The sequence below is a fragment of the Cavia porcellus genome, unplaced genomic scaffold (genome assembly GCF_034190915.1).
Source record: "Cavia porcellus strain 051 isolate PalLab524CR breed Dunkin Hartley unplaced genomic scaffold, mCavPor4.1 scaffold_5, whole genome shotgun sequence".
NCBI lineage: Eukaryota > Metazoa > Chordata > Mammalia > Rodentia > Caviidae > Cavia > Cavia porcellus.
In genome coordinates, this window is record NW_026947488.1 from 20147216 (window position 1) to 20173836 (window position 26621).

General features: G+C 40.2%; 1 protein-coding gene across 6 annotated transcripts in view; it reads left to right on the plus strand.

Moving 5' to 3' along the window:
* Chd6 (chromodomain helicase DNA binding protein 6) overlaps nucleotides 1-26621 on the plus strand; it is a 219773-nt gene that overhangs the window by 152738 nt on the left and 40414 nt on the right. For all 6 annotated transcript variants that reach the window (XM_003467660.5, XM_013150333.3, XM_013150332.3 and 3 more), the window contains 10 exons: nucleotides 1879-2043; nucleotides 3298-3477; nucleotides 5338-5448; nucleotides 7036-7238; nucleotides 10071-10270; nucleotides 10936-11095; nucleotides 15605-15694; nucleotides 17997-18100; nucleotides 21054-21183; nucleotides 23335-23395. In XM_003467660.5, the coding sequence (XP_003467708.2) occupies nucleotides 1879-2043; nucleotides 3298-3477; nucleotides 5338-5448; nucleotides 7036-7238; nucleotides 10071-10270; nucleotides 10936-11095; nucleotides 15605-15694; nucleotides 17997-18100; nucleotides 21054-21183; nucleotides 23335-23395 (1404 nt within the window). The remainder of the gene's footprint in view (nucleotides 1-1878; nucleotides 2044-3297; nucleotides 3478-5337; nucleotides 5449-7035; nucleotides 7239-10070; nucleotides 10271-10935; nucleotides 11096-15604; nucleotides 15695-17996; nucleotides 18101-21053; nucleotides 21184-23334; nucleotides 23396-26621) is intronic.

The following is a 26621-nucleotide window of genomic DNA, read 5'->3' on the forward strand; positions in this document are numbered from 1 at the left end:
GGACAGGGTAGGAATGGGGAATTTCTTGTCCAGGGACCGTGCAGACTTAGAATCTCTACCTGGAGTTACTCCTTTCTCTGGGCCCTTTAAGTCTGTACTAGCTGTTACACCAGCTTCCTTTAAACAGCTTTGTGCCAGAGCCATAGCTTAGTATTCTGGACTCTGGGATTATAAGTAAGACAATGGGAAAAAAGCAAGAGTCCAAGGCTCCAGGCCTGCTCTGCTAGTAACTCACCAAGGAGCCAGGCCACATTCCTCACTGATTTGGGCCACCTCTATCCAAAGCAAGAAGGGACCTGTGTGCCCAGGGGCATTTATAGCCTCACACCTGGTGTGGCCACTCCTCCCTTCAATGGCAGAAAACACTCCTCTGCTTAGAAACACACATTTCCCACTAAAAGAAACTAGAGCTCCTTTAAACAAACATCTGATCAGGTTTGATCAAAAAATAAGAGTAAAGCCCAGTGCGATGAAAGCAAAGAAACTATCAGACACTATTCTCTATCAAAGACTTTATGCAACATAGAACATAAATACAGTAAGTCTCCAACTTACAAACATTCAAGTTGCGAACTTTCACAGGTGTATTAAGACTCACTTTGTTGGATTACAGACAAATCCGACTTACAAACATTCTTCTGGAATGGAACTCATTCATAAATCAGGGACTTCCTGTACACACTTACCCATTTCTATTGTTATATGTATGTATGAATACTTATATACCTACCTCATCATAAATTCATACTGATTGCTTCAAATCCATTCTTAAAACTTTAGAGTTTATTCTGGTCTTTCCTTCTGTAGTTGACTGGATTGTGTTAAAAGAATTTAAAACCTGAAGAGACTCTTGTAGGCCATACGTGAATAGCAATGAGAATAATTACTACAATGCAGTAAAAACAGCAATATAGTTAAACACATGACTTCATTGTGTTCCATTTAAAAACTAGTAATAAAAATCTACTCATGTTGGAGGATAATTTTGAAAACTGATTAAATAAAAGGACTAAAATGTTTAGCATGTCTTACTATTACTAACAGTATATCAGGGTAACCTCCCCAAACTATATATATCCACTAATAAATTAATGGGTTTTGGTACTAAGATCAGTTTAGAAAGAAGCAAGTATATAACATGTGCCTCTTGGTGGAAAATTGAAAGCTCGTCTATGAAATATTTTGCCAAAAATCAGATCTTAGCCTCATCAACAGATAAAACTCAGACTTTAGAGGATAAATAGGGAACCACAGGCCCTGGTTCAGTGACACAGCAAAATGCCATCAGTAAGATGTTAACTGTGAGAAACACAAGACAAATATGTTATCTCTTTAACAGATAATTTTAAAAAAAGAAAAGAATAAATCCAACCAGGCATGGTGGCCCACACCTGTAATCCTAGCACTCAGAAGGCAGAGGCAAAGACATTATTAAAATACACCAGGGTGAAACAAAATGATGCTTAAGACTTGCCTCCTCACAGTCTTGGAGAGTAGGAGCATGGTAGAAAGAAGACTGACTGTAAGAGGTCATTATGCTTTTTCTCTGTGATTTTACATTTTTAAATTTAAGGGGTGTCGCCAGTCTGGGGGAAGAAAGGACAGCTTCCTGGGAATGAGTATCACCTCACAGATGCTTGTACATGAACCACAAGCTTCTCTTTGCCCCACTGTGTTTCTGGTAGTAGTCAGTAAACAGTGGGTCTTCACCGATGATCCCACGATGGCAGATGACACTTGGCAAAGGAATTCTGTTGTGAAACCTGTCCTGTGGCACATAACTGCTGGAACTGGCCATGCACACTACCTATGTAAGCTCTCATATTCCTTGTCATTACGTACACATGATGCAACACATGTGACCTTCCTCCTTCCCAGGCTCAGGCCCGATGTCACCGTATAGGCCAGAGCAAAGCTGTGAAGGTGTATCGCCTCATCACTCGGAACTCCTATGAGCGGGAAATGTTTGACAAGGCCAGCCTAAAGCTGGGCCTGGACAAGGCTGTCCTTCAGGACATCAACCGAAAGTGTGGCACCAATGGAGTAAGTATGCTGAAAGTGCTTTGGAGTATGAGGAGTACTTGTGCAACACAGGTCTTTCTGGGCTATTCTCCTGACAATTGTTTCTAGATTCCTTTTACCATATTGAGTCAGCCCACTTGTCAAGTTGGGTAATTCTCTACAGTAGAGAATAATATGTGATCAGGTCTGTGCATTTTCCAGATGGGACACTGGAAATCTGTAGGAGCAGTTTTGCAAAAAGGTTTGCCAAAATGTAATATTGTAGAAAACAATTTCTAACTATGCTCATTAGAAGCCAATAGATTTTAACGTTCTTTATTGTATAAATATGTATTTTTTCCATCTCATAATCCAGACTTTGAACTTCATAATACTGTAGCATTATTTATGACTTACCAGGGACCCTAACAGTGCACGGCATATTAAAGCTGCTCCATGTGGCATCATCAGTGAATAATGAATGAACAAGTTAACAGCTATGACAGTTAAAGTGGTTTGTTTTTTTTTTCTCCCTCAAAAAAGGGATATTCTTAGTTGTGTGGTATAGGCACATCAAGATATCTCCTTAATCTCTGGGTTTAGGGCATCAAAGACTGGCAATTAAAGCTCCTAAGTGAATTGTCTTCAGTCCATATGTTCTATATCCTCCTAGCTGTGTATATGTTGCTAAGTATAGTACTTCAAACTACGCATCCTTCGAGTTACGGAATTCTGTCTTGATTGATATAAGAAGAACCAGATTTTTAATTAGAACCAGGGAAGGATGTTTTGAATCCCTTTTCCTGTTTTCAACACGTAGTTGAGAAGATGACACTTGTCACAGGATCCTTTTTTAGTTAAGAAATGACATCACCTCCAATACTAATGTATTTGTTTAATAACGAGTAAATCATACTTCAACTTATTTCATACATCTGGAGATTTTTAAAGATACAGTCTCAAACTAAATTTTTTTTAGTATTCAAATATATCCTCTTCAATGGTGCCTAGTTTTAGTGGCTTATGACATCTGAAAGAATGATAGGGCTCTTGGATCATGTGTTGTGCTATATTCCAGACTTCCCTGTAGAGAATTGTCTGTCTGTGCTTCCTGAGAAAATACACAGGATACCTTTTTCTGGGTTTTCATTGTTTCAAGTTTGTTCTTCTTGTCTTTTGTTCTTTCTGATACATACAATGAGTGGGGGAACTGTATAGTGAATCATAAGGCCAGATTTAAGGCTTTTTCTCCTGTACATTTTCTACTTTGTGAGTAGCTTTTGGTGACTTGTTCAGGTACAGCAGCTCTCAAAAATGGAGGTGGAGGATTTGCTCCGGAAAGGTGCTTATGGAGCCTTAATGGATGAGGAGGATGAAGGTTCCAAGTTCTGTGAAGAAGATATAGACCAGATTCTGCAAAGGAGAACCCACACCATCACTATCCAGTCCGAAGGGAAAGGGTCCACTTTTGCCAAGGTACAGGACCTTCTGGGTCGGTGGGAAAGAAATGAACATCATTTATTCTTCAACTCTTGTTAGCAAGCTTTTTGTTTTTCAAAATGCAAATTCTGGAAACTGTCTGGCTGCATATCTGGTCTCTGTAACTTTCTGGAGATGTAGATGCTTAGAGAAAGTCATGGGGGGCTGTGGAAAGAAAACACTGAACATTTGAGAGCTGATGATTAGTAGCAAGGTAGATACTAGCCTGCACTTGACCCTGTCCACTCTTCACGAGGACTGCTCCAAAACCTTTGAGTAATTGTCTTGATTCCTTGTAGAGTATTCCTTGATCACTGTCAGAGAGTGGATCTTCAGTGAACATTCTAGTCCTCACACTCAAGCAAGCATGTTGTTCATTTCGTGGAAAAAAGATTTTATGTAAGCTTCCTAGCTTCTAGTCTTGGGACTTTCTTCCTCTGCTATATAGGTCTGTGGCTTTAGAAGTTTACAGATCACTCTCAGGTTACCCTAAGCATAGGCTCTGCTATGTTATCTATGAGCTTTAAGATCGATTTGATTCAGTGACTCATGTAGGAAGTTTTGTGCTTTCAGGAAAAAACCTGGGTAATGTGTTGCTTCAGTGGTTTTTCTAGAGCAGACATTTGGTTAACTGTTGAACTAAAAAACAAATTAAATCTAGCAGAATCTTGAAATTAGACACTAGTTTTGTGTATTAAGTAACACACTACTCTTGCCTTTTAGGATTTTTTCTTGCTTCCAGGTTTAATATGTTCACAAAAGAGCCATAATTTGTATGTCTCAGTGCTAGGTAGCTCTGATGTGCATTTGGTCATTCCTGTCAGCTTGTACTGCTGGTGGTACATGCCTGGCTGTTCCATTGGGTGATGAACCACCATTGGTTAGCTACTTAACATTAGATGGTGCCATTTAAATCACAGACACCCAGCATCAATACATATAAATTATGGTCCCACTGTGAACATATTAAATGCAATTAAAAAATCATAGTGCAGCTGACTTGTTTTAAATGCATATTAAATATATCAGCAATAGGTAAGATTTCCATGTTAAAAGTTAAGGAATTTATCAGTAAACTTTTCTGAAATATAAATAGATTTATTTAATTTAATGAAATAAATTTTTATTTTAGTAATTTTAAATTGGATGAACAATATTAATATTTTTATATTTGGGCAGTAATTATTCAGGTTCAAGCACCTAGCTAGATTTGGGCCATTTATAGACTTTTGATTTATAAAGATGAAGGAATTTAGCTTACAGTTTTTGTAAGTTTCACTCCATACTCAGCTGGCTTCAATGCAAGGTGGCATGGCTGAGAGCAGTCGTTCATGGTGACTGCAAGCAACAAGAGCGAAAGGGCAAAAATAGAAAAAGGAAAAGCATGCCTTCTTACCTCCTTTATATTGTATGCCAGCTACCCACCCTTGGGTGGGTATGGCACTCACATCACCAGTCCCAGCACTAGACAACGAACCAATCACAGACACTAGATTCAACCACCTCCATGACTGCATGGGGCTTGCGGGGCCATCCAAACATAAACTGTTGACGTACCACCAGTGATGCAAACCATCCAATGGGACAGGCATGCATGTACTACCTGTGATTCAAGCCAGTAGGAATGTGTTAATTTCTATAAAACCATGTCAACTGAAATTGTAAATTCCTTAGCCAGTCTTTGAAATAAAAGAAAAAAGAATAACTTTTAGATTTTCATATTTATTTTGGAAGCACCGCTAGGAGGTTTTGATGTAGATAGATAATATATTTAGCTTTCTAGTACTTTTAAAATAATACAACTGTTTCATTTGTACCTTGCTCAAGCAGTTTGTTGACTCTTATTTCCTTTGAAAGGCTAGTTTTGTGGCTTCAGGAAACCGGACAGATATTTCCTTAGATGACCCTAACTTTTGGCAGAAATGGGCTAAAATTGCTGAACTGGACACTGAAGCAAAGAATGAAAAGGTACAGCATATTTTACTTCACTGACCACTTATTTGCTCTCTCATCTGACCATAAGTTTCTATACCACTCAAGTCATTATTTAATCCTGAGACTTGATCCTTAGCTGACATACTATTATAACGCACTTAAAACATGCTAGGTATATACACAGCACTTATAAATGTTAGCTATTATAACTCTGTAGTGAGCTAATGCAACATAGAATCTGCTGAATATCTGGGAGGTTCTACAAAGGAAATTATTGCTGGGACTAACCAAACAGATCAAGTTCTGTCTTTTTCTGTGTCAATACTTCCTGTGAAAGTAGTCTCACCCATGACAAATAAAAGAAAGAAGGAAAAAAAAATAACAAAGGAAAGGTTTTTGGCTTTCCATCTTTTTTTTTCAGTGCTCAAGTTTTGCTGTTTCTGAAATGAAACAAAAGTGTGCCTTTGGGTGAGGTAATTGAACTCACCAAAACAGGTAGAAAAAGGTAGAAAAGCCTATACTCCACGCAGGATGTTATATCTGTAAATAAGCAGTCACATTTGTAAATAAAACTGGCACTGATGCCCAACCAACTTTAAAGAACCTATAGAATGTTGCTTTCCCTACCTCACATTAAGTATATATCCTTTCCAACTGTGTGAGGTGAGTGTTGAACTCTTGTGGGTTCAGAAACCCTATTTGTATTTAGGTAAGTCAGGGCCAGCATCCAGCTATACGTATTTTTCTGTAAGATCGCCAGCATTTGCTTAATCCAGCATCCTTTCTCCAAATAGAAATGTTCTTTTTCCCTCTTATATATAAGAAGATTCTGAATCTCTTTTAGTAATCTGCTTTAAGTGTTTTACAGTGTCATAATCAAGGAGCCACCCTGTGTGTGAAACGGTGGGTTAGAGAGAGAAAGAAAGACCTCCTGCCTTATTGGTAGCAAAAAGCAATGGTACCATTCCAAGTTGGAAAGCAGGGTCATTGAAGCAGGCATGAACTGCAAACTGGCTGTCTGGACTAAGAAAGAGTGTGCAGGGGTTTATCCTGGCCCTGGAAGAAGTAGAAAAGGAGTGAGGAAAAGGAAATGATAAAATTACAGAGGACAGTAGGTGTGACCAGGGAAGCCGCTAGGCATTTTGTGTTTTGGCAAAATACAAAAGGCTAGTGAATAGTAACAGTAGGCAGATAATGAAACAGAAGGATGTATGTTTGCCTTTAGAAAGTTGCCATGTATATGGCATGCTCTGACCTGTTCTGACTCCAGAGCATAGACTGATTTGTTCATGCTAGCAGAACAGCCAATCTTTCTTGGCAAGAGCATGCTGTCACTCTGGGCACTCACAGACATTACCTTCCCATACTCCTGTTAGAATGACAGCAGATAGTGGCCAGGGAGCATGCCAACTTGAGCAAGTCTCAGAAAATCTCTGCTTTTCCTGTAGTCATAGAGACAACAGGTGCGCTGTGAAGAACCTTTCCAGCCAGAGGACGAAATGAGGGGTTGGTTCTTTCCCACATGTGCCTAGAGGATCGGCAGCAGGATATATTTGTACATTGCACGGAGTGGAGAAAAGGAGGGCCTTCTCTCCAACATATTGTCCTCTTCATTTCTAGGAAAGCTTAGTGATTGATCGGCCTCGTGTAAGAAAGCAGACCAAACACTACAACTCGTTTGAGGAAGATGAGCTTATGGAGTTTTCAGAGTTAGACAGTGACTCAGATGAACGACCCACAAGATCCAGACGACTCAATGACAAAGCCAGGCGCTACCTCCGAGCTGAGTGCTTCCGAGTAGAAAAGAACCTGCTCATCTTTGGGTAGGTATTATCTCTTCTTGATGTGATAGTACTCTTTTCCCATTTTTCAGCCTGAGATTTGTTCATTGTGTTTCTCCAAACCCTCTGTAGTTATACGGCTGATAAGATCAGCTGGCGCAACAGAATCCCCAAGTCACTGTGTGCTTTGCAGTCATAGTGTACAAGTGCTATAGTTTTCTCAAATGCTTGTCAAATCAAGTCTCTGTTACTAATTTGCTGCCTAGTACTGATTTCTTGCAGTTTTCCCCCCCAAAGATATATAAGGAGTCAGTGCAACAGATGTGTCTTAGTTAGTTTTCTCTCTCGTTGTTGAGACAAAATACCTGATGTCCAAAGTTAGGAAAGAAAGGTTTCTTTCTTACACGTTGGAAGTTTCAATCCATACTTATTTGGCTCCAAGCAGCAGGGTGGCGTGGCAGGGGTACCATAAACAGCGAGCGTGAACAGCAAAAGAGAAACACATACCTTCCTTACACTGATACACTGTGTACTGGCTCCTTCCCTGGGCAGGTGTAGCACTCACACCACCCATCTGAGTGCTAGACAATGAACCAGTCACAAACACTAGATTCAGCCACGTCCATAATTACATGAGACTTGAGGGCTCACTGACAGAAATGATGACATTCTACCCCTGGGCCCCTCAAAGACTCATGCACATCCTTTATACAAAAGACATTTAGTCCATCTCTAAGAGTTGCCAAAGTCCTAACAGTTTCAGCATTACTGGAAAGTCCAAGTCCCAAGTCTCCTCCTAGATCTATGGCAGACTTAACTACAACCCCCTCTACAAATGAAACAAGGTTAAACATTTCCAAAATGAAAAGGCACAAGATAAATATTACCATTCCAAAAGTTACAAACGGGAATACAAAGTATTGGAACCAAAGCAAGTCCAAAATCCAGCAAAACAAACATTAAGTCCTGGAGTTCCATGCTCAACATTTGAAGCAATCTGGTTGCAGGCTCCAAATGGCTTGAGCGACTCCACCTCCACAGCACTTCCGGAGGTTTCAGCTTTCATAGCTTCTCTCTTAAGCCCGCTCTGCTCAGTGTTAGCAGCTTTCCTTGGATGATCCATATTCCTGGCTTTTCCAAACCTTTGGCATCTCTGTTGCATCTTTGGCCTCTCACTCTCAACTTCACGTATTGCCCTCTTAGGAACACACTGCCTGGCCTCTTAGGCCTTCTGAAATTGGGGTGGAAGCTGCCTTAACCTCAGAACTGGTGCACCTTTTCCTTGCAACTAAAACCAGTACCATGTAGATGTTGTCAGGGTCCACTGCTAGCTGGAGCCTTAGCCAGGCTTTCCTCTTTCTTGGCTGTAAGGGTTGAGTGCCTGGATTGCTGAACTCTTTGAACCTGATTGTGAGGAATAGCTTCTCTGTGTCACCACCTTTCTGGAATCTGGTGTGGCCGCTGCCATTTTGGAACCTCCTGTGGCCTCCTTTGCCACTCTGGAATGTCACCCTCTGCAGCTTTCTCCTCCAAGCAAACTCTTTCATTTTTGCCAGTTTGGAGCTGCAAAAGGTGGAGACTTGCTGCTTCCCAGGATGGCCCCAGGCCATTCTTTTTATTTCTTTGTTCTTTCCCAGCAATTGAGGTCTCAGCTCTATCTTTAAAGTCCACAGCTTCCTAGCCAAACTCACATTTTCAATCCTGCTGGGCTCTTTGCTCTTGATTCACAACATAAATCTGGCTAAAAGCCCCCAACAATAGCCATGTCACTACCTCAACATTTGACTGCCATGAAACTTCTTTTGCCAGATTAATCATTTCACCACCCTTAATCTCAGTCTCAGGCAAAGTCTCTGGACACGAGCAAAATGCAGACAAACTTTCTGCCAGGCCATAACACATATCGTGTAGAGTCCAACAACCAGTGCACTCCTTCTTTCCAGCAGAAACCTCCCAAGCCTGATCTTTACTGACAGGCTTTCTGTCAGCCTTCTGGTCTCCTGAGCTCTGACGAGACTCTCCCCTACAGAACAGCCTAAGCTATTCCAGCACCACCCTTTCAGGCAACGTCTCCAAACCTTCCCAAACTCTTCCCACAGCCATCTCCAAAGGATCTTGACATGGTCAGGTGTAGTCACAGCAATAACCCCACTCCTGGTACCAAATTCTGTCTTAGTTACTTTCCTCTCTCATTGTTAAGGCAAACTACTTGAACCCAAAGTTAGGAAAGGAAGGTTTATTTTTTACATGTTGGAGGTTTCAGTCCATACTCAATTGCCTCCAAGAACCAGGGTGGCCTAGCAGGGCCACCATAAGCAGCAAGCATAAATAGCAAAAGAGAAAGATACACCTTCTTCCCACCATTACATTGTATACTGGCTCCATCCCTGGGTGCGTGTTGCACTCACACCACCTATCTGAGCACTAGACAACAAATCAATCACAAACACTACATTCAACCACATCCATAATTGCATGAGACTCTCACGGGCGAGGGGCACTGACGTTACTCATGACAAGATGTTTAAGTCAAGGCATGGTATATGCAGAGCTCTGGCTTTGTAGAAATGGTAGGCTCAGCGTCTTTAAGAACTGTTTCAGTTCTTATTCTCTGCTTCCAATAATTTGATCCATGCTTTCTTAATAACCAGCAGCCATGTGAAGTTCTCAATGTCCAGTGTTCAGATTTCCTTAATGACATTTGATGTGCTACACTGATGTAGTCTTCAAAGGCCTTTAAGAAAAAATAGCTCACAAGGTGATTAACAGGCCCAAAAGATGAGACGTGCTTTTTGCTCTTGTTTATCCTGCTTTGTGAAAGTTTATTGCATGGCCCTTCCTCCTTCCAATACTCTTTTGTGTTTTTACTATCAGCTGGGGCCGCTGGAAGGACATCCTGACTCATGGACGATTCAAGTGGCACCTGAATGAGAAGGACATGGAAATGATTTGCCGGGCCTTACTGGTGTACTGTGTCAAACATTATAAGGGAGACGAGAAGATTAAGAGTTTCATTTGGGAACTAATCACACCTACCAAAGATGGACAGGCCCAGACTCTCCAGAACCACTCAGGTGAGAGGTAGAAGAGCTCCCAGGCACTTTTATCTCATCTCCTTTGTCGGTCCACATCACTGTGCTTTGGGTATTTCTCTTTCTGGATGAATTTTAGAACAGTACATATGTAGAAAGATGGTGATGCTGTCACTTTTCTCTTAGGATCATCCATTGTTGCCTGTGTTATTTTGAGGATAGTTGAGCCTCTTGCAGTTTCCAATATGTAATCCTGTCCACTAACCTGAGTGCCACAGGGTTCCAGCCTTAAGGTGGTAACTCACAGCTGAGATCTGTGATTCATCTTTTGCATTTCATCATTCTATTTCTATTCCACCTCTGTGCCTTTACTTGTGCTTCACTTTTTCCTTGTACTTGATCCAAGTTCTCCTTAAAGTTTTAAATGTAATCTTCCTGTCTGCCAGAAGGAAAATCATAATGATCCTAAGCACACAGACCATATTACACTTTTCTTGCTTCTCACAGGGTACTCAGTAAATCTTACTGACTGATTAAAGGGCCCTAGAGTTGACTAAGTAGGAGACCAAATACATCACCTCAGTGCTTGTGAGTAGAGCCTGTCATCCAGAGCCCACTAATCATGTCTTGGCTCCCTCTTTGCAACTCTAGTCCAGCTGATTTAATACCCATGGGCTTATCTATGTGCCCGGCACTTTCTATTTCAGGGCTGTCTGCCCCAGTCCCTAGAGGAAGGAAAGGAAAGAAGATGAAGAACCAGCTACTGCTCCCAGAACTAAAAAATGCAGACTGGCTAACGACCTGCAACCCTGAAGTGGTCTTGCATGATGATGGCTACAAGAAACACCTCAAGCAGCACTGTAATAAGTGAGTGTGCCCCTTTTACCCCCTGGGATAGCCTTGCTCAGGCTGCCTAGTTCCTGAGACTTTACAGGGAGGCCACTTCTGTATTCCTTATTGTGCCCAGGTTAGGGGATCTGTGGCCTAAGCTGGCTCAGCAATTCATTTCACGCTGTAGGTTTCCTAACTTCTTTAACAGTATCTGTTGTCTCCCAGGATACATTTTGTATCCCTGAAGATTTTTCTCATCTGACTTTCAAAAGCCACACAAAATCCCCTCTGCCTCTGGGATCATATTAGCAAAGGCAGAAGACTGTCCTTACTGGCCACTGCTCAGGACCCTATGCCAGCTTGCTACTTCCTTTACTTTTCTATTGCCAGCATGGCCTCCAGTACTTCATCGTCATGCCTTTGAGATAATATTCTTTATATCCATAGGATAACAGCTAAGGTGGACTAGAGGACATCAACAAAATAAATAAATAAATAAATAAAAGATAAAATTGTATTCCTGCATAGTTTATTCTTGGGAAGTTCGGACACTTAGCCATGAAAGAGTGATAGTTTTGCATGGGGCTATTTGCATCATTATACAGTGTATCTGACACTTGGAAACCAGATGCCCCCTGGGATTATATAGGCCATATAAGAGTTATCTTCCCAGCATTACCTAGTGTGCAGTAAGAAGGCTTCTTATACACCCTTAGTCATCAAGAGCTTATTACATTAAGGATTAAAATGTTATGCTGAAACTGGGTGTGGTAGCGCGTACTTGTAATCCCAACACTCAGGAGGCCAAGGCAAGTGGATTGTAGTGAGTTTGAGGCCAGCCTGTGCTACATAGTGAGTTCAGGGCTAGCCTGGACTACAAAGCAAAACACTGCTTCAAAAAAAAAAAAAAAAAACAAGATGTGGCTTAGCAAGAAGACAAACTGTGCCTTTCTGTGAGCCAAAACCAGAAGAGCACACTCCCCCTGCCCACCCTCAGTGTAAGCACATGGCTGATTCAGAAGACTCAGGGTGAGATGATAGCAACCAAGGTGAAAGGATAGCTTGATGCTTGTATTGTTTGAGCTCTGCAGGCCTGGGGCTGGTGGTCTGGGCATCTGTTTAGAGGATGGCAATGTGCATTATGGCAACTGTGGGGATTTCCTTCTGTCTCATTTTTGAAATGCAGTGTTTGGTTTTATTTTATTATTTTGTTTTAGGCCTGTATCTGGTAATCGGTATTTTGAAGATAACAATATTCAGTATAACAAACATTATTAAATTCCTGTCATCTTGTTTTGAAAATCTATATAGCTATGATGGTGATAGTGGTGGTGGTGGTTATTGTCATTTTGCTTTTGTTGTTGTGTTTTAGGTTTGTTTGCTTCTTTTTTTTTTTTTTGTCTTTTTCGTTTTTATCGGTACCGGGGATGGAACTCACGACTGCCTGCTTGCAAGGCAGGTGCTTATGCCGCTGAGCTAAATATCTACCCCCTTTGTTTGCTTCTTGATGTTTCTGGTTTTTTTTTCTCTTTAAAATAAAATTTTTAAAAAAACAAAATGTTCTTATAACATCAGCCTGCTGGTTCTTTAATTGTCATGTTGTAAGGCTTTTTGGTTTCGTTTTTTACAGACAAAGTCTCGTCTTTTTTTTTTTTTTTTTTTTTTTTTTGTCTGTCTTTTTTTTTTGTCTTTTTTTTTTTTTTGTCTTTTTCGGTACCAGGGATCAAACTCACGACCGCACACTTGCAAGGCAGGCGCTTATGCCGCCGAGCTAAATCTCCAGCCCCTGAAGTCTCATCTTTTTGATCACTCCATTTTAAGATAGGTCCTGTGTCCAATGCTGTAATGAAAGCTACTATACACAATACAGTAGTTTTGCATCTCGCCATTCTATCTCTGTTGCACTTGGACACTTATTATGGGTGATAGAGCCCAGCTAGGGAAGATCCGCAATGCATTTGATGTTAGTGAATATGAGAAACAGACAACAAAGAAGCTGGCTAGCTGAGAGGGCTTATTAATAGTATTCCTGACAAGTAAAAATGTTATCAGTAAACACATAGCAACAGAATTTCTTGCACTAGTGAGACTTGTGACTACAAAGTGAAATTTGAGAGGAAAATCTAACCTGGCAACAGTTTGCAAGATGGAGTAATAGTTGGGAGAGTTTTGTCATAATTAGCAAATTTACTGCCATCCTGTATTAGATAAAGGTTTAAGATAGACTCTTGGGTCAAAATTATCTAGATTAAAGTCCTGGCCTGATTATTTGGCCAGCAGGTAAGTTATTTAACCTCTTTGTGCCTTTTTTCCTTTGTCTACAAAATGATGACAACAGTTCATACCTGTTAGCATTGTTCTGAAAGTTAATGGAGGCAACGTGTGCCTAGCATATAGTAAGCATTCTTAAAGTATTGTTTGTTGTTAGTAGTAATATTTTATGTAGAGGCATAAAATTATCAGAAAAACTTACAAAAGTTAAAAAGCATCTGGCTATGGTGACCCATTCCTGTAATCCCAGAACTCGGGAAGCTGAGGATTGCCAAGTGGGAGGCCTGCCCTGGCTACATAAGTGAGTTCAAGCCAGACCAAAAGACATAGTGAGACCCTGTCTCAAAAAAGAAAAAGGAAAAGTTAAAAAGCCACTACTTCAAATCCAAGGTAACAGAAGTCAGGATAGGGGTTCTTCTTTGGGGGTAGGACAGTGCTTGAGTGGGAGTCCAGTGGGACTTCCGTGGAAATGTTCTGCTGCCAGTTGGTTTCTCTTTGTGCAATGCTTCGACCCTACACATTTATACAGAATCTACTTTACATAAGTGTATTTCACATTATTATGTCTTTAAAAAGAAAAAGAAAAAAAAGATTCTGCCCCCAAAATATTAATGGATTGCTTTGTTTGGCTAAAACAGGGTGCAGATATTTGCTCCACTGTCTCTGTTCTTTGGCCTTTTCATCTCAGTCTAGAAGGAGGTGGCTGTATGCAAGGAGTTGTCAATCTGCCCTCTAAAATGAGTGGCTTCTGTTTGGAAGAACTAAGTAGATACTTTTGACTTTAACTTCTGTTCCCTTGTACTGCAGATATTGCCAAATATCGAACACTTGCCTCTCAGCAGAGAAACACATAGTTCTCCCAGTCTTACATCTGCAGAAAAACCTTACTCTGATGGAGCTAGATTTCAGCAGGCAAGGCTCTGACTTTCTGTTCTTAGGGAGGCTACCAGTTCCTGCCAACTAGGCATAAGGCTCAGCAGTGATTATAAATTCTTAGAGTTCCTGTCTGGGTTTTAGGAGAAAGAAAATCTCAGAATTATTTGACTTGATTAGCAGCTGAGTTTAAAAAAAAAAAAAACACTGATAACAAACACAGGGTTCTTTCCAGTCTCAAAGTTTTAACTTTGTGTCTCCATTTATAAGAAACCCATAGTGGCACTGCCTACCCAGAGCTTGAAGAAATTATGCTTTTTAGAGGGCATGACCTATATTATTAACTTAAGTTGGTCATATACATGTTTAAAAAAGTAAAAATCTGTCAAAACTTTTCTCGTTTTCCCGTTGCCCACTTCAGAGGCACACTAACCTGGTTCTTATAGAGATACTTTGCATCTGTGTATCTGCAGGTGCCTCTTGTCTTCCTTAAAATGATGCATATTATGCATACTGTTTGTCGTATCTTTTTATAAACAAATTTTCTGGAGGTCATTTCCTATGTACTAGGAATGTAAACAGAGTTCTATTTCTGGTGGCCAACCTTCACCCTTGACTGGTATTTAGTGAATTGCAAGTGCTTCTCCAGCTTTCTTGACTGCTTGGCCTTAAACATAAAATGCCTTCTGGCCAGCCAGCTGCCTCTGCGCTGGTTCTTGCTGTGTACTCTTGGCCTAGAAACTTATAGTCATTTTCTTTACTCTTGACTCTTCCTGTGATTGGTTTCATTTCACAACTCTGTTGTTGCAGGCTGATCAAAATGAGTTTGAGTTGTTTACTGTGTTATATATCTCACAGCATCAAGCATGGTGCAGGGCGTGCCCAACAAACACTTAACTCAAATCCTGAACATGACCTCTGCAGAAGCAAGATAAACTGATTCTGGAGGGAAGACCTAGTGCTATAAGAAAGTGACTTCTGTCTTCTATTCATTTTATTCTGTATGAGTAAAACTGTTTGAACACACTGCTATTCTACATCACTCGCACTGTTAACTGGCCTCTTGGACACCAGCTATGCCTTCAGGGTTATTGTGGTCTTGTAGAAGAAGTGTATATTCCCTGTAATATCAGAGTACTTACTGTAGGTCTGTTTTCCCCTGTGACTTATGGGCAATCCAACAGATAACTAAGGAGCTGGTTGTTTTCTTGGGAAAGACAGAATGATCATAGTAGCATCTGCCATTGGTACATGGTTTTTTTCCTTTGTGCTTCCTGGCATATTACTTCATACTGCCAACTACATAGGAATGCCTGTAATTTCCCAGTGTCAGTTTGGGGGTGAGGTCACAGTCAGTCATGGGTTCTAATGTGTTTACATTAATGTGTTCCCCTTTTGTAGAGTCCTTTTGCGAGTCCGAATGCTGTACTACCTAAAAGCTGAAATACTGGGCGAAGCAGCTGATAAAGCATTTGAGGGAACTCCTGCCAGGTAAAACAAATCAACCTTAGCTCTCAGTGATCAAGAATGGACATTAAGTGCCTGTGTGTGGACTGGCCAAACTGCCTAGGACTAGTAACCTGAGAAGTGGGCGGAGAGAAGGAACATTCCATCCAGATGACGAGGATGGCTCCAAGTAAAAGCAGCAAGAAAATAGGCTTCTGGAAACAAAGTTTTTGGAAGGTTTTTGGTTTTTTTCCTCCCTACTCACCCTGCCATTGTAAGACTGCCTTTAAAATAGTCACTTCTCTACCGTAGGTAATCTTTGCACAATAAATGTCAGTTATTCTGATTGGTTTAGTCTGCCAGGTATAGACAAACTGTTTCTCAGAATCCCATTTTGGCCTTAGTACTCTTAATACATTCAAGTATTTCTCTTTTATTTGTTAATCATGTTACTACCTTATGACCTGTTTGATTTGTTGCATCTTTGAGAGTCCTCCAAGATTTATTGAAATGAAAGCTCTCTGCTGCTACTTAATATAGCTGTTAGAAAGTCACAATTTATAAGCAGGATCACCAGACAGTCTTACTTATCTTCCCTGAAGTGGCAGTTTTCTCTACACACTGGTCATTCCTAGACAACACCAGGAATGCTGAGACTGCCTGTGGTCATGTTTTCTTTGCTTTTCCACTGGGCAGTGCCAGTGGCTTTATTAGTCATAGGAGCAGTAAAGGAGAGAAAACTATAGGCACCCTGACCATGGGCAGTTGTGATTAGGACCAGTCCCCATGATGATTATTATTACTTACTGTGCCTTGTGGAGTCATGGTAGTAATTTACAGCATGGAGAGGGGTTGTGTTTTGATAGAAAGGTTCAGATCATATAAATGGAGTAATATTCAACCTGATAGTTTATATCAAATGTTACCTGGCAGAAATAACTTACTCACTGTCTGTCACATGCTTTCTAGACATACAGATGGGTTTTACTCTTTAGAAGAAGGACAGAGTATTACTCACTCTTCCCCCTTTTCTCTGCTTTCTTCGTTTCTCGCTGGTCTTACTGTTGTTTAATGTTATGATGTACAGCAGTTGCCCTAAGACATGGAGAGCACTTGTCCCTGAAAAGTCATTTAGCCACTATCTGGGCAGAAGAGTGGGTTTCTAAAAAACTGGGAGCCAAGGAGCACTAATCTCACAGAGGGAACTAGACCTAGCAACGTTAGTCAGGCTTGTGTCACCATCAAAACAGCCTTAGGAAAGAACTCTCAAACACTGCAGAGAAACCATCCCAAGCAGTGAGGAGGGAAAAGGAATAGCCGTCCAGGTAGACATCCTCACTGCTGCGCACCAGCCCCCAAAACCTGCAGAGACCAAGGACTTCTGAGATGAATGAAGACAGTGAGCCTAAGGATCCATGTGCTCTCAGAACATGAACAGAGTTTACAGAGGACTGATGAGAAAGGGCTGGCTGCTAATCTCTGCTTGTGTGCACCCTGGAGCAAATTATGTTTATCCTTTTGGCTAGCAGCAGTGCAACTTACATTCAGTTTTGACCCAATAGACTGTTTACAAACCATTACCAGAAAATGCCACCTATTGTGACAATTGTCCTGTAAAAGACTCTTTATATTCCAGCTAAACCAATGCAAGCTCTTTGTTTTCAAGTGGTACTTGAGTTTTGTATATTAAAGCAACATGTTGATCCAGGATGATTTGGACATTTACTATTTTAAGCATTCAGTCATGATTGAGTTTAGCTATTGGGGGGAAATTTTGCCCTCTGATGACCACTATAGCAAGTGGCTTTTGCTGTGCTTTTCAACTAAAGGTGCACATCAGAATTACCTTTTACATATAGATCCCAGCACCAACTAACAATGGGCTCTCCTGGTGTTGCTGCATGGCTCTACATCTGTTAGACTAAAGTATTATCTGTCTAGGTGTGGTGGTACATGCTGGTCATTGCAGCATTTTGGGAGGCTGAGGTAGGGTGACTGCAAGTGTATACTTAGCCTGGGCAGTTTGAAACTGAGCAAGACTTGTCTCAAAATAGAAAGGGGATGTGTAAGTCAGTCTGAAAGCCTTGGATTCAACCCCAAAAGAGAAAAGGAAGGAGGGGAATCTGGAATTAAGTACATATGCTTAGACATTTCTCTGGGTGACCCTGATGGAAAGGGTCCCTACTTAAGCCTAGCCTTCTCAGTGCTTCTGTTTGTCCTTACTCGAGCATCTTAGTATACATCTAGTAATCTGGCCAAACACCAGCCTAGAGCTGGTAGCTTTGCATTGTTTTGCGTCTGTGCTGAAGGAACAGACACAAAACAGTCTGCGCCCTTCCTTCCACAGGGAACTGGATGTGCCTCTGCCTGACATTGACTACGTGGAGATCCCAGTGGATTGGTGGGATGCTGAGGCTGATAAGTCCCTTCTCATTGGCGTTTTCAAGCATGGTGTGTATTGCAGTAAAATTTCTCCCTTCTGGACCAGATCCCCCAGAAAACCAATCCAAGCCTTCTTTCACTAAGTTTCACATGCTCCTATAAAATTCCACAGTCCAGGGGCTGGTGATACAGCTCAGGAGCATAAGCGCTTGCCTGTCAGGCACAAGGTCGTGAGTCCGATTCTCAGTACCAAAAAAAGAAGAAGAAGAAGAAAATTCCACAATCCTATTAAACATTTGTCTTGGAAAGCAGAGCCTTACCCCTGCCCTCTGGGAGTCTTGACCAGATGAATATGTCAGTCATGACAGTGCTGTAAATGTGTTGAGAAATTTCAGAGAGGCACTGTGGTCACAAAGAACTTGCCTGTTTGCACTTGAGCTTAGACTGCCTCCCTCTCACTCACTCTTAATGGTCCTGGTGTCTGACCTAGTGCCTGGCTTATAGTAGACAGTGTGCTTGATTAGAGGAATAAACAAGTGAGTAAAATGCTAGGTTTTACCATCTCGTATGTACATGGAATTCTAAGGTCATTGAAGATAATCTGTATGTTCTTAGTGTGTATCTTTTGCCCTGTCAGTTTAAAAATCTAAGCAGAGAGGCATGGACCATCTTTTTTGTTTGTTTGTTTTCTTTATGTTAACCAAGAAATTAAAGGAACTGAGGGAGGTTTTTTTAATTACTTGGAAAACCTCAAAATAAATGTGTCTATCTTCATTTCCATCTTCATTTCTGGCACTCTCTTAAGGTCTGGCTCTATTTCAGATGACTGTCCCCTGGACAGTCAGGAATTACGCCTGCTCTGTGTCATCTCCATCCTTTGGTTAAGTGTGTGATGTGGTGCTGCAAGCATTCTCAGCTCTGTGTAGACTGGGTTGTTTTTATCTTTTAGTCTGCCACAGACTGCCTGCCACAGACTTGCTTAAAGGAGGGGAGCACTACCATAGCTCCATCTCTATACCCCCACCAGGAGGTCCCTGCTGCAATCCTAGTTTGAATGACGCTTTAAGCTGTAATTTGCATTAGATAACTCTTGCCCTGTGGGGCAGCCTAGATTTATAAAATATCCCTCAAATATACAGATTTTAGTATTTCTGTTCACATTCTTAAGAGGAGCTTATAGGCTAAATGAAATAGGCAGGCAACCGCTCCCCAAAAGGCCTGTCATTTGTTGCTCTGCTTATGTCTTTGTTTTGTCATTACTGACGTTAGAATCTTCTTAACGCAGTTGTTATTTTTCTGGGGAACTGAATCAACCACTTTTCCTCACATCCAGCTCCACAGTTAATTAAGAAATAGAAATACAGAATCTGGGCTGATCTCAGGCCCACACATGACAGGAAGTCTACATGATAGAAACTTCACATGGAAGATCCCACCTGCTTCATGTTCTGTCAAGCATAGAGAGTACAGAGGCGGAACGCACAGACTGCTAGCCTCCCGCAGTAGTAAAAGGACAGTGGAAGAGAACTTTCATTCTTTCAGTCAGATAGTTTTACATGAACTAAGGCAGAACATAGATACAGGGTGAAAAAGTTCTTCCTACAGTGATGACTAGAAAAGAATCACCAAACCTGATTCATGCAGTCAGTTGCCTGTATAGTGTCAGGCCCTGTACTAGATAGTTAAAATTTGAGGATAATATTTGATGGTGAGCAAAAAAAGAGACTATTCCTAAGGAGCCTGTAGCCTGTGAGACAATCACAAACAAAAATACTTATTTAGGATTAATGAGACCCTATGAGTACTCAGACTGCCACAGACTGCCTGCCACAGACTTGCTTAAAGGAGGGAAGTACTACCATAGCTCCAATAGTACTCAAATATTTACCCTAAAGAATAAATGACTGAGGAACAGGAAGCACTGCAGTTTCTAGTGCCATGTGCCTCCATCAACAGAACCTGTCTTGTGGAGTCACACTGAACTGAAAGATCACACACCAGCCACCCCTTGGAGAAAAAGTACCAGGTACTGTCTAGAGGTGAAGAATATAATTGTATCAATAGTGATATAAGAACAAAAACCCAAAAAAAGTACTACCCAGCAAGGTAAAATCAAGTTTGTTCCTAACCAGGCTGATCCTTGTTTATAGTCAGCTCTTCCATCCCATGTGATGGGCTTTCTGTACATACTACAGAACTGGAGATTGACCTTGTGAGGAGAAGCATCGAACAGGTTTTGATAATAACAAAGGAATTTACACGAGATAGTTTAGTATGACAATAGATTTCGGTCTTTTCCTCAGCCAAATATTGCTTTCTTATAAAAAGCATATTAGATCCAGTAAAATAACAGATTCTCAATTTGGACTTTATCGAATTAAAAGTTATTTTTCATTGTTTTGCCTTCCTTTTGAAAGATACTCCATCTGCTGACTTGAGAATGTGGTGAGGAACAATTCCAAAGTCTTGGCCACTGTGAATTAGGATTTCATACTGAGTGTGTGAATAGTGGCAACAAGTCCATTTTAGCCCAGTAAACAATCACAGTACTCCTCTGTGTTTCAGCCCTTATTTACACCCATCATTTTGTCCATCTTCCTTTGTCACCCATGGGATAGAACTGGGCCATAAGAAAATAAGGCCCATTTAGGATATAACAAGATCCAAAGTTGAGAGGAGGGAGAGGTTACAAAACGAACTTGTCCAGCTCCCTTTGCCATCCAAGACTGGTAACCTGGTGAGAATCAGGACCCTTCATCTGTTCACAAATATAGAGCTGAGCTGTCAGTTTTGGTGAGATACTGCTCAGAGGTGGGTGTTTTAGCTCCAGGATCCTTCCCTGTTGCCCTAGTCTCAGAGGATCTCATTAATCCTAAATAAGTATGTTTTGTCTGTGATTGTTTCATCTTATTGTTTTACCCAGTAAGGGAAACAAATGACTGTGTAGGGCCCAAAGCAGGTTCGGTGAGTTCTGATCTGACTTTTGATGTCTTCTTGCCAATGTCCCTTTATTTGTGATCAGGTTATGAGAGGTACAATGCCATGCGAGCAGACCCAGCCCTCTGCTTCCTGGAGAAAGTTGGAATGCCAGATGAGAAATCCCTTTCAGCAGAACAGAGCAGTACAGATGGGACATCAGACATTCCTGAAAGGTGAGAATCATCCTAAACTGACCGTGACCTTTGAGCCTTTCTGCATATATTCAGTCTTTGTCCCTCAGTGACTGTCCTCTCCTTTAAACCTCGCTGCACCACAGCTTCCACCCCAGATTGCTACTTTGGGTCTAACCTGTTATACCTCAGATGTACAAACTCTTTGAGCCAAATACTAGTTGTGTCTGTTGTGGGTCCCAAACTACCCATGATTTTGTCCAGCTTGTTAACCAGGCTCACCTCTCATCTGGTCAGGTGGTTCCCATGGACAAATTCAGATCTCTCATACCTGGCAGAAAGCTAACAAGAGGCACAGCAAGTACAGCCTTCTTGATCTTGAAGTTCCTCATCAGAAATGCCAATATTATTTATGGATTGCACTGTCCATGAGTGGGGTACCTTTAGGAACCATTGCTTGATGCCTGTGGCATTTCAGTAGGTCATGTGCAAACACTTACGTTTCCTTTGGCTGAGTTTTATTTACTGGTGGCTTGACCCCAAAATCTAAAAAGTCAGCCAGTATGTTGCACATGCTAGTACTCCCAGCACTCCAGAAGGCTGAGGCAGGAGGCTCTCAAATTCAAGCCAAATCACTTAGTGACTTAATGAGACGCTGTCAGAAAAATTTTAAAGGGCTGTGGCTATAGTTCAGTGTGAAGGCACTGGGTTCAGTGCCCAGTAAATCCTTCCCCTCAAAAAAAGAAATCTCAGGAAAAATAATATGGCTATATTCTTCTATGGAAATACATATTTTTGGAAAGCTGAACATTTATCACTTAGCTTGTGTTTACTAAGACTTTGACCTAATTGTCTTCTTAACAGTAGCAAATACTACACATTGCCAAGGGCTATGATCAGGCCTGGCTGTGAGAGCTTGGCACTGCCAAGAGCCCCTAACCATCTGCTCAGCCCAAGAAAAGTGTGACATGACTTTTTCAACTGTCCTAATCCATAGTCAGCATCAGTTGTCATAATGTTCTTTGCCCCCAATCATTTCCTATGGACAGATAATAAAGCGCATTTTGGTAGGTACTAATAAAAGCCCAAATGCCTGGTGATCCTGTTGTCAGACTCACTGGTTGGTTCAGGGAAATCACTCCCTGGCTAATGTACCTGAATGCGGCATGAAGTTTGTGTTTTTGTGGGATAGCTGTCTTTGTCGTTAAACATGAAGGTAGGGGATTTCCTCCTTCTAGGACCTGACCTCAAGGACAAGTGCGTTTGGGACAGGCATGTTTCCAAGTCAGTTTTAAAAGGAAAATAAGAAACTGGCATCAGCAATCGTTTAGCTTATGAGAAAGACGTTAGGTAGCTAACCTAGCTACAAGTGTTTGATGACAAAGAAAGCAGAATGCCTTTCCTTCTCAGCAACAGAACAGCAATCTGCCAGATGTATATGATTTTCAAATTAGAAGAGTCAGCCTTCTGTTGTGTTGGGTTGGTGCATCAGGCCCCCAATGCAGGCTTCGGTCTACATTTTATTCTTTTATCAGAGCTGTGGGTGCAGGCAGCTCTCGATGAGCAGTGATGGCCTTTTTTATGATGGTATCATCACTAAATAGCCAGCTTCAGAGCGTGCCTGGGTAGATTCTGAGGCTCCAGCCTCATCATGCCGTCTCGTTTGATTTGAGGTCATTCCCCACAGAAATGATACCATTTTTCTATCATATTGTATCTTACTGGATTTTATTATGTGTGATAGTATAAACAAATTGTTCATTCTGTTATTTGGTTCTGAATGCCCTGTAATACTTTCATTCTCTGGAATGGTTTTATACTATTTTGTTATGTTTGATACTATTGTATATGAAGGTATGCTCAACTATTTCGAAGAAAGAGGCATTATGGTAGTTACTGTTAATTATGGGTTCTCTTATGGTGAAATACTGTGTTGCTTACATTGTTCTGATCTGCTTTGTTATGTCCTCTTTTGTCTTAATCTCTTTAAAAGAAATGATGATACCATTTGGTGATAGTTTGTGCATTTTTAGTGTCTCTTGAGTGCTCTTAAAAGGAAAGGGAAAACTAAACATTTTGAGTGCCTGTGGAGGAATTCTCTTTAGTTCCCTTTAGTTACTGATTTGGAAATTCTCTCATAAGCATGATGGTGACAAAATAACTTCTGGGTGGTATGTGGTTACTTTTATTTAGAGGCACCACGGATAAAGAAGACAATGCTGAAGACAAATTAGATGGCCTCCAGAAACAAATGGTGAGTCAGATGTGCTGTTATTGGTAATCTACCCTATCTTGCATTATCATCGTCTTGGTAATAGAGGTCTTGGGAAACTTTGTTGCATTGCTGCAGTTGTATGGTCTTTCCACCAGGATTTTATTATGGAAATTTTAAACATACAGACTTCATTTCATTTTTGTTCTTTTATTTTCAGATAGCTGTAGATTTTAGATGAAATTGTAAAATATAATACAAAGATATCCTAGGACCCTGTATCCAGTTTACCTCCATAGTAACATATTGCAAAATTCTAGTACAACACAGATGCCAACATCCATAGATGAGACATTTCCACAACCACAAAGATCATGAATTGCTGTCTTACAACCACATCTACTTCTCTTTCACTTTTGCCCCTTAGTCATTGATAACCATTAATCCCATTTCTGTAATTTTATTTTAAGGACTATTCTGTAAATGGAGTCATAGAGTATGTAAGCTATAAGTATTGGGTTTTGTTTTGCTCAATGTAATTTCCTTAAGTTCCACTTGGGTTGTTTTCTGTACCAACCATAGTTCATTCCTTCTTATTGCTGAGTAATGTGTATGATGATAGATGAACTGTAGTGTAACTGTTCTTCCATTTAAAAATGTATGGGTTGTTTCCAGTTTTATTTTCTGTTGGTTGGGTGGGGGTTTTTGTTTTTTGTTTTGGATTGTTTGTTTTTTGGCTTCTTGAAACAGGGTCTTGAACTCATTATGTAACTAAGGGTGGCCTTGAATTCACAGCAGTCCTCCTGCCTCAAGTTTCAGATTTTCATCTAAAAATAAGGCCTTTATAAACATTTACAGACACATTTTTATAAATTCTCATTTCTGTAGGACAAATGCTCAGGAACATAATTGCTGGGTTATACGGTAGTTATGTGTTTTAATTTTTTTAAGAGAATGAGGCAGCAGTTCAAGTTTTAAGAGAATGAGATTGCAAGTTCAAGACCAGTCTGGGCTTGCAAGTCTCTGGCTCAAAATTTCGAGAAGTGAGGCGGGGTGCCTTAGTGCAAAGGTCCTAAATTCAATCACCTGTACCAAAAAGAAAGAGACTATTTCAGAGTACTGTACTATTTTACATTCCTCTATGTCCTCTGTCTTCACCAGCATTTAGCGTAGTATATGTTACTTGAACCATTCTAATGGGTGTGCAGTGACACCTTGTCATGGTTTCCATTTGTGTTTCACAAATATCTGATGATTTTTGAACATTGTTCTATATGCTTAATGCCATCTTAATTCTCTTAAGCAAAACATTTCTGCATGTCCTTTGTCCATATTCTGATTTGACCATTTCTTTGTTTTACTTTTGATAGTTTAGCAAATTCTTTATATGTTCTAGATCCTAGTCTTTTGTCAAATAGATGTTTTATAAATATTTTCTCTGCTCTGTGATTTATCTCATTTTATCTTACATTGTCCTCAGAGCACAAGCTTTTAATTTTATGAAGTCAGCTTATATCAATTTTTGCATTTATGGGTCTGTCTTGGGGTTTAAGTTTGTGATCTACTTTAATTTTCATTTAAGTGTACAGAATTAGATGAAAATTCTTTTGTGCTTTTTTTTAACCCTATTGATGTCCTATAGCTCAAGAACCCTTTTTTCCCCTCTCCATTGAGTTACTTGTAAGCCTTTGTCAAAAAATCAATTAGGAATATTTGTGTGATTATTTCCAGGTTTTCTGTTTTTCATTGATTTGTTTGTCTGTCAGCAGCAGAGTCTGGATCTTTGTAACTATATTGTAAAATGGAGCAGACTAATTCTTCTGACTATATTCTTTTTCAAAATTGTTTTAGCTTTTCTTATTCCTTTGTCTTTCTATGTAAATTTTAGAATTAAATTACCTATATCTACAGAAATTTTTGCTGGATTATGGTAGGGATTATATTAAGCCCTTATCACTCAGAACAATTGACATCTTTATCATGTTGAGTTTTTACTATGTTGAATCTTACTATATATTTCCCCATTTCGATCTTTTTAAAATTTCTTTCATCAACATTTTATAGCTTTCAGCAAGCCAAGTCCTATACATGTTTGTTAGATTATACATCAATATTGCATTTCTTTGGAGTAATTGTAATTGTTATTGTGTTTTTAACTTCAGTGTGTACTTGTTCATTACTAATTACATAAATATGAATGATATTTTATGTTTATTCTTGTGTCCTGTAACATTGCTAGACTCATTGTCAGTTCTAGGAGCTTTTTTCATGAGTTTGTTGGGGTTTTTCTTGCTAACAATCATGTCATCAGCAAATAGGGACAATTTTGTTTCTTTCTTTTTAACTAGTATAACTTTCACTTCTTTTTTCTTGCCTCATTGCACTGTCTAAAACTAACACTGTTGAATGAGAGCAGTGAAGCAGACATCCTTGCCTTGTCTTTCATAGTAAAAGAAATTTGTCTTTCAGTATTAAGTGTAATACTAACTATGAGATTTTTTTTTTTTTATTGCTGTACTTTTTGAGACAGAGTCTTGCTATTGTAGTTTAGGCTACACTGCATTCCCTGGGTAGCCTATGTAGTTTAGGCTGGACTGAACTCCCTGGGTAGCCTACAGTTGCCTCAAACTTTTGGTGACCCACGTGCCTCAGCCTCCTGAGTACTAGGTGTACTGGCGTGCTCCTCCGTGTCCTGCAAACTAGAAGTTTTATAGATGTGTATGAAAGATGAGAGCATTCACCTGTATTCTGGGTTTTCTGAATTTTTATTATGAATAAGTGTTGAATTTTGTCTTATGTAATTTTTGCATTAATTGATATGGTGATGTGAATTTTTTTTTCTTTCTTAGATCACTAATATGATATATTTTTGTTTTTGTTTTTTGGTACCAGGGATCAAACTCACAATCTCACACTTGCCAGGCAGGCACTTATACCACTGAGCTAAATCCCTGGCCCCATTAATATGATATGTTACATGAATTTTGAAAATTGAACCAGCAGCCTTCCATCATTAGCATAAACTCCACTGAATTATAGTATATCATTCTTTTTATGTTTTTATTAAAAGTATCCATGAGGAATATTGGTATGTGTCTATATTCATGAGGGGTCTTGGTCTAGTTTTCATATCAGAGTAACGTAAGTTTCATAAAATTATGTTCCCTTCTCTTCTATTTTCTAATAGAAATTCTCTGGAATTAGCATTAGTTCTTTAAACATGTGGTAAAGTTTTCCTTTCATACCATCTGGGCCTGGAAATATCTTT